The sequence below is a fragment of the Cucurbita moschata genome, unplaced genomic scaffold (assembly GCF_002738365.1).
Source record: "Cucurbita moschata cultivar Rifu unplaced genomic scaffold, Cmos_1.0 Cmo_Scf00029, whole genome shotgun sequence".
NCBI lineage: Eukaryota > Viridiplantae > Streptophyta > Magnoliopsida > Cucurbitales > Cucurbitaceae > Cucurbita > Cucurbita moschata.
The window spans coordinates 780,210-788,048 of NW_019268545.1; the positions used below are offsets into that span (position 1 = coordinate 780,210).

At 39.5% G+C, this 7,839-nt stretch overlaps 1 protein-coding gene across 1 annotated transcript; it reads left to right on the forward strand.

Moving 5' to 3' along the window:
- Positions 1–628: 628 nt before the first annotated feature.
- Positions 629–6,923, forward strand: LOC111463782 (sulfate transporter 1.2-like). The gene is made up of 10 exons (XM_023107685.1): positions 629–1,056; positions 2,051–2,433; positions 2,523–2,588; positions 2,994–3,107; positions 3,887–4,003; positions 4,115–4,241; positions 4,327–4,613; positions 4,682–4,872; positions 6,357–6,439; positions 6,534–6,923. Exons 1-10 carry the CDS (start codon positions 690–692, stop codon positions 6,752–6,754), a joined length of 1,956 nt encoding a protein of 651 aa, XP_022963453.1. The 5' UTR covers positions 629–689; the 3' UTR covers positions 6,755–6,923.
- Positions 6,924–7,839: the final 916 nt, after the last annotated feature.

Here is a 7,839-nt window from a genome sequence, read left to right on the forward strand (position 1 = left end):
TCGAATTCGCTCCAAGGAAGATACCGAAATACCATAGATGTTTATTTACATAGCCATTTTTGTAAATATGTATATTGGGAAAGTGAGTAATCTTATGCCCATTATTGTTTAATTGTTTTGTTCAATGCTTCCAAATTAGTGGTTGAATGCTTCCAAACTAGTTCAAACTTAACTTTCCAGCTTGGTTTAACCCTCTCAAATCATACTCAAATACATTTTTTCTTTTAATTAGAAATACAAAAATCGAGATATGGAATAACGTGACAGCGATCTAAAACAAAAGTTAGGATCTCAAACATCAACCTAACGTTCTTGCTCATTACCCCAATTGATCCAAATTTGAATAGATTTCTACAATCATTCCATAAACATATATGAGTTGAGGAATATTTTTTTTTCTAATGGGAGAAATGTTAATAAAAAAATGCTTGATGATCTTGTGCCCAAAAAGTAAACGCTTTTGTATTAGGAATAAATAGTGTCCATATACATAATGACACTTGAAGCTAAAAAGGGGTACGCTTTAAACCGTTGACCCAACCTTATTGCATTACGTAGGCCTCTTAAAGTCACTCTCAAAATCCCATTATAAATACAAATCTCTATGCCCCCCCCTCCCTCACACCAAACCACAGATTCCTTTCTCTTCTTCTTCCTTTTTCATTTCAAGATTAGAGAGCGTGTGCAAAATGAGCGGGCGGATCGTGAGCCGAGAGGATCCGGTGCAGTCGGAGCGGCACAGCGAGGCAGGCAGCGTTGCACCACCTTCGAAGGTGGGCGTGCCGCCGAGGAAGAACGCGTGGGAGGAGTTTAAATCTGTGGTGAATGAGACTTTCTTCTCCGATCAGCCTCTTAGGCATTTCAAGGACCAGCCCAAGCGCAAGAAAGTTGCTCTCTTTGTGCAAGGCCTCTTCCCTGTGTTCCAATGGGGACGGGGATATAACTTCAGTAAGTTCAAAGGGGACCTCATTGCTGGCTTAACCATTGCTAGTCTTTGTATTCCTCAGGATATTGGATATGCCAAGCTTGCCAATTTGCCAGCTGAAAATGGACTTTGTAAGTATCATTTTATTATTTAAGCAACAAGGCTGATGGGTTATAATAGATATTCTAAAATTTTGAGTTTAGTTCAAATTCAACTGTGAGATTCCATGTCGGTTGGAGAGAGGAACTAAATATCCTTTATAGGATGTGGAAATTTCTCTCTAGCAGACTGGTTTTAAAACCTTGAGGTAAGCTCGGAAGGAAAAATGCAAAGAGAACAATATTTGCTAGTGGTAGGCTTGAGCTGTTACAAATGGTATCAGAATCAGACACTGGGCGATTTGTTAGCGAGGAGGCTGAACCTCGAAGGGGGTGGACACTAGGTGGTGTGTGAACAAGGATGCTGGGATACGAAGGGGGTGGATTGGGGGTCCCACGTTGATTGGAGAGGGGAACGAGTGTCAGCGAGGACACGGGGCCCCAAAAGGAGGTGGATTAGGGGGTCCCACGTCAATTGGAGAGGGGAACGAGTCTGAGCGAGGACACTAGGCCCCGAAAGGGAGTGGATTGGGGGGTCCCACGTCGATTGGAGAGGGGAACGAGTGTCACCGAGGACGCTGATCCCCGGGGGTGGATTGGGGGGTCCCACATCGTTTGGAGAGGGGAACGAGTGCCAGCAAAAACGCTGGGCCCCAAGAGAGTAGATTGTGAGATCCCACATCAGTTGAAGAGGGACGTTGATCCCCGGGGGTGGATTAGGGGGTCCCACATCGATTGGAGAGGGGAAGGAAGCATTCTTTATAAGGGTGTGGAAACCTCTCCCTTAGACGTGTTTTAAAGGGAAAGCCCAAAGACATTATGAGTGTGTGGAAGCCTCTTCCTAATAGACTAGTTTAAAAATGTTAGAGGGAGTCAAAAAGAAAAGGCAAAAAAGAACAATATCTACTAGTATTGGACTTGGGTTGTTACACCAACGGCACCATTACATTAGCTTAAACTTTTCAATTCAAACTTTTTCAACCGTCCTTTCCTCCCCAATTAATATCGACAATTTCTTCGTTTGTAGATAGTAGCTTTGTCCCACCATTGGTCTACGCAGTGATGGGAAGCTCTAGAGACATAGCAATCGGCCCGGTCGCAGTCGTGTCACTTTTACTCGGAACACTCCTATCGCAGGTATACGACCCGGTGAAAGAAGCCGAAGAATACAAACGGCTAGCTTTCACGGCAACTTTCTTCGCCGGAGTAACTCAGCTAGCTCTAGGCTTCCTCCGGCTAGGATTCTTGATCGACTTTCTATCACATGCTGCGATTGTTGGGTTCATGGGTGGCGCCGCTGTCACCATCGCCCTCCAACAGCTGAAAGGTCTTCTCGGCATAAAAAACTTCACCAAGAAAACTGATATCATTTCAGTGATGCGCTCAGTTTGGAGTAATGTGCAGCATGGGGTAACCTTCATACCATATTTTATTCCCTCAAATTTGATTGTATCGCCTTAGTTTATTCATAACTTGTTTGTTTGTTGCTTGGCTTGCAGTGGAATTGGCAGACTATACTGATAGGGGTATCATTTTTGGTGTTCCTTTTAGCTACCAAATATATCGTAAGTTCCATTTTGCTTGTTGAGGATTGTTGGGAGGGAGTCACACGTTTGTTAATTTAGAGAATGATCATGGGTTAAGCTACGAGAGCTTATGTTCAAAGTGGACAGTATCATACCATTGTTGAGAGTCATTATTTCTAACATCGTATCAAAGTCATGCCTTTAACTTAGTCATGTCAATAGAATGTTCAAATGTCGAACAAAGAAATTTTGAGCCTCAAAGTGTAGTAAAAAATGATTCAAATGTCGAACAAAGGATATATTTTGTTCAAGGGCTCCATAGGTTTCAGGAGAGACTCTATAGTGTACTTTGTTCGAGGGTAGGCTTATTGATTGCTTAGCGTTCGCGTTACTTTTTGTTCTTGAAAACAAGATTTTGAGTATGGTTTTGGGTTGAATGTGTAGGGCAAGAAGCATAAGAAACTGTTTTGGATACCTGCCATTGCGCCCTTGACATCGGTGATACTCTCAACTTTTTTTGTGTATATCACTCGAGCTGATAAAGATGGAGTTCAGATTGTAAGTTCTATTACAATATCAACTTTGTTAAATCATAAATTTCCTTTTGACTTTTGATCATAATTGAAATTTATATTATTGTAGTGTAGATTTTATTAATAATATTCTTTGCGTGAAATAGACTAATTAATAAGTTAATAATCCAATCTAAAGAGTATGAGTTTGGTTGGGTTGGATTGATCGAATTTTTCATCTCATCGGGTTCTTTTAAGGTTTTCATTTATTTGAACGTAACCCAACCCAAACAAGCTCGTAACTCAACCCAAACCGTACTAGGTGGGTTGGGTTGATTGGATTTTTCATATCATCAAGTTCTTTTAAAGTTTTCAATTTTTTAACTCAACCCAACCCAATCCAACCCAACCCAAATAAGTTCATAACTTAACCCAAACCGTACGAGCTGGGGTAGGTTTATTGGATTTTTCATGTCACCAGGTTCTTTTAAGGTTTTCATTTATTTGAACCTAACTCAATCCAAATGAGATCATAACTCAACCCAAAACGTATTAGTTGGGTTGGGTTGAGTTGATCGAATTTTTCATGTCATCGGGCTCTTTTAAAGTTTTCATTTATTTGAACCCAACCCAATCCAGCCCAATTCAACCCAAACAAGCTCATAACTTAATTCAAATAGTGCGAATTGGGTTAGACTGATCAGATTTTTTTATGTCATCGGGTTCTTGTTTGAACACCCTATTAACCCAAATATATATATATATAGCTTCTATGTCTATTTTAGTTGAAATTTTGTGAATTTAGTATGGTTTTATATTTTTCAGGTAAAACACATAGATAAAGGAATAAATCCACCATCCCTTGATAAGATCTTCTTCCATGGAGACAATCTCACCAAAGGTTTCAAAATTGGAGTGGTTGCTGGTTTGATTGCCCTCACGGTACACTTCCCTAATTTCATTCATTAATCTTAATTAAACACACTAATCTTATGTTAATTTCAATCGCTAATTTCTTCCTTCTTTGTTTCTTTCATTGTTTGTTTAATATAGGAAGCTGTGGCCATTGCAAGAACATTCGCAGACTTAAAGGACTACGAGATCAATGGTAACAAAGAAATGATGGCTCTTGGCACCATGAACATTGCTGGCTCCATGACTTCTTGCTATGTAGCCACAGGTTCTACACTTATAACTTTTTTGTCATTGTCGTCGTCGTCGTCCGTTGAATCTTTAACGAGCTTTTTCCATTGTCACCCATGTAGGATCATTCTCCCGGTCGGCTGTGAACTACATGGCTGGCTGCAGCACACCGATGTCGAACATCGTCATGGCATGCGTCGTTCTCTTGACCTTAGAGCTCATCACACCCCTTTTCAAGTATACCCCTAATGCCATTCTCGCCTCCATCATCATTTGCGCCGTGATTGGGCTCATCGACATCGACGCCGTGATATTGCTATGGAAGATCGATAAATTCGACTTCATTGCTTGCATGGGAGCTTTCTTCGGCGTCGTCTTTGATTCGGTCGAGATTGGTCTTCTCATTGCTGTAAGTACTAAATTTGGTTACTTGTATGTTTATGTCTTGAAATGAACATAATTCGAACAATACTATAGGTGAGTTTGTCGCTGTTCAAAATTCTATTGCAAGTGACGAGACCTCGCATTGCTTTGCTTGGGAAGCTCCCAAAGATTGCCATTTTTAGAAACATTTTGCAATACCCTGGGGCAAAGAGGATTGATGGAATCCTCATGGTTAGGGTTGATTCTTCAATATACTTCTCCAATGCCAACTATGTCAAAGAAAGGTACTTGTACTTCAATTTTTCTTTTTTATTTCTCTCTTAGAAATAGTTTGGAAAATGAGTACAATCAAATTTAGAAATGTCCACCTGTGAGATGGGTGAGAACGAGAGAAGCTTTTTGTAACAGCTCAATCCCATAGTTAGTAAATATTGTCCTATTTGTGTTTTCTCTTCTCGACTTTCTCTCAAGGATTTAAAACGCATCTATTAGGGAGAGGTTTCTACACTTATAAAGAATGTTTCGTTCTCCTCTCCAATTGATGTGAGATCTCATAATCCTCCCCTCTTCGGGGCCCAATGTCCTTGCTGACACACCGCCTCATGTCAACCCTTTCAAGGCTCAGCCTCTTCGCTGGCACATTGTCTCGTGTCAACCCCTTCGAGGCTCAGCCTCTTCACTAGAATATTGTCTCGTGTCAACCCCTTCGAGGCTCAACCTCTTCGCTGGCACATTGTCTCGTGTCAACCCCTTCGAGGCTCAGCCTTTTCGCTGGCACATCGTCTTGTGTCAACCCCTTCGAGGCTCGGCCTCTTCTCTGACACATCATCTTGTGTCTGGCTCTGATACCATTTGTAACCGTTCATTCTCACTACTAACAAATATTGTCCTCTTTGGACTTTTCCTTCCAAGGTTCCTCTCAAGGTTTTAAAATGCATCTGCAAGGGAAAGGTTTCCACACCCATATAAAGAATGTTTCGTTCTCCTCGCCAACCAATGTGGGATCTCATAATCCTCCCCCCTTCGAGTCCCAACGTCCTTGCTAGCACACCGCCTCGTGTGCACCCCCCTTTGGGGCTCAGCCTCCCCGCTGACACATCGCCTCGTGTCTTTCTCTGATACCATTTGTAATAGTTCAAGCCCGCAGATATTGTTCTCTTTGGACTTTCCCTTCTAGGCTTCCCCTCATGGTTTTAAAATGCGTCCCCTACAGAGAGGTTTCCACACCCTTATAAAGAATGTTTCATTCTCCTCTCCAACCGATGTGAGATCTCACACTTTTTCTATTCTTGTCTCCGTCCCCACCACCTCTTTCATTTCCTATAATAGAAAAGTGTAGGGATGGGGAATTCAATTTCTGTCCCCAACCTCGTTTATCTATTGAAAAAAAAAAAAACTCTACTCGCTCCTTCCTTCATCTCAAATTTAAATGGGAGTTTTTCGCTCTGGCATTGATTCCCTAGCTTTTGAAGATATTCCCCGTATTTTGTGAATAAATGAAATATGGAAGAGAATTAATTTGACTGACAGTTAACGATCATTGATTCTTCGAGAGTGTTTACTGTTTCATGAATCGAGAGTTGAGGAGAAGATCAAGAAGGAATCTTTCGTCTTTCCTTACAGTTAAGTCGAATTGATTCTTCGAACAGACGGGTCTCCACAAAACATCTTCACACATTAAAATCATTTGAAATGCACGCATGATTTTTATTGATAGCTTCACTCCCTTTCTAAGGTCTACTTGATAGCTAACTTTCATACGCATTAGGATACTGAGATGGCTAGCAGATGAAACAGAGAAGCTCAAAGACCAATCTCTCCCCATCAAAGTCGTGGTCATCGACATGTCTCGTAAGTGAAACGACGTAATCGATTGAAGTAATCCACAATATTATGTATGCATCAAAATGGAAATGAACAAATAATTCTTGTGTTTCCATGGCAGCGGTAAACGATATCGACACGAGCGGCATCCATGCGATTGAGGGATTGTACTCTCATTTGCAGAAGAAGGAAATTGAGCTTGCACTTGCAAATCCAGGTCCAGTGATAATGGAGAAGCTCTTAGCTGCAAACTTCGACAAGCTCATTGGAGAAGACAACATTTTCCTTAGTGTCAACGAAGCTATTAAGACTTATGCCCCAAATGCGGCTCTTGATCCTTAACTACCACGAACTGTGTAGTGTTTTTATTGTCTGTTCTTCCTTGTAGTATATAGTTTTGATCAGCTGTTTACAAATTACATATGATGTTTTCTTGTTTTGTTTTTCTTCTTCTTGTGTGTATATTTCCTTTTCGTTCACTTAATTATGAGTTACCGGATTTTGTTGTGAATGGCATTTGGTTTTTGGCTTTGGCATGGGGTTGAAGTTTTGGGTTAGAGTGCTCCTTTTTTTAGTTTATTTTAACCAATGCCCCTAAATGATTAAATTCGTTACAAAAGGGAATGATAAGAAATAAATGTATCCAGATATTTGTTTATAATAAAAGATCAAATATAATACCAACGGTAAACCGTAATGGAATACTAAATATTATATAATATATTTGTCTATAATAAAGAATCAAATATGATACTTATTGTAAACCATAATGGAAAGCTAAATATCATACAATATTTGCCAAATATGATATCTATAGTAAACCGTAATGAAAAGCTAAATATCATACAATATATTTGCCTATAATAAAGAGCCAAATATGATACCTATATAAATCGTAATTGAAGCTAAATATCATCGAGGGAGTAAAGGGGAGGCTAAATATCCTCAATGGAGAGTAGAGAGTAAAGAGTAGGCTAAATATCCTCAACAGAGAATAAAGGGTCAAATATGATATTTGAGTAAACAAGAATGAAATACTAAATATACTCAATAGAGAGCATTACGATTTTATAGCCAAAAGACTAGTTAATTCACCAAGTTAAAGCGTGTTCTCAAGAAACCTAGTTCTAAAATTAAAAAGAAATATATATTTTTCGGTGGGTGTTGATGACAAAATCTAGATTCGAGAAAAACACATGATCTTCATATACTTGAGCTTGTGCATTAACTTATCTTAACATTTTTTGATTTAGTGAATTTAGTAGCGTTGGTATGACTCCACAACCTAAGCAATCCAAATTATCTGAACTCAAACCATAAACGTTGAATAGAGTTAGATTTTTTCTCGAATTAGGTTGAGGTTTTCATTTAATTCAGTTTGTAGGTGATTTTTTTTTTTTTTTTTTTTTTTTTTTTTTTTTTTTTTT

Coding starts and splice junctions, on each gene's coding strand:
- LOC111463782 (XM_023107685.1), top strand. CDS start 690: ATGAGCGGGCGGATCGTGAGCCGAGAGGATCCGGTGCAGTCGGAGCGG. Junction 1,057..2,050: donor GCCAGCTGAAAATGGACTTT/GTAAGTATCATT, acceptor CTTCGTTTGTAG/ATAGTAGCTTTGTCCCACCA. Junction 4,873..6,356: donor GCCAACTATGTCAAAGAAAG/GTACTTGTACTT, acceptor CATACGCATTAG/GATACTGAGATGGCTAGCAG.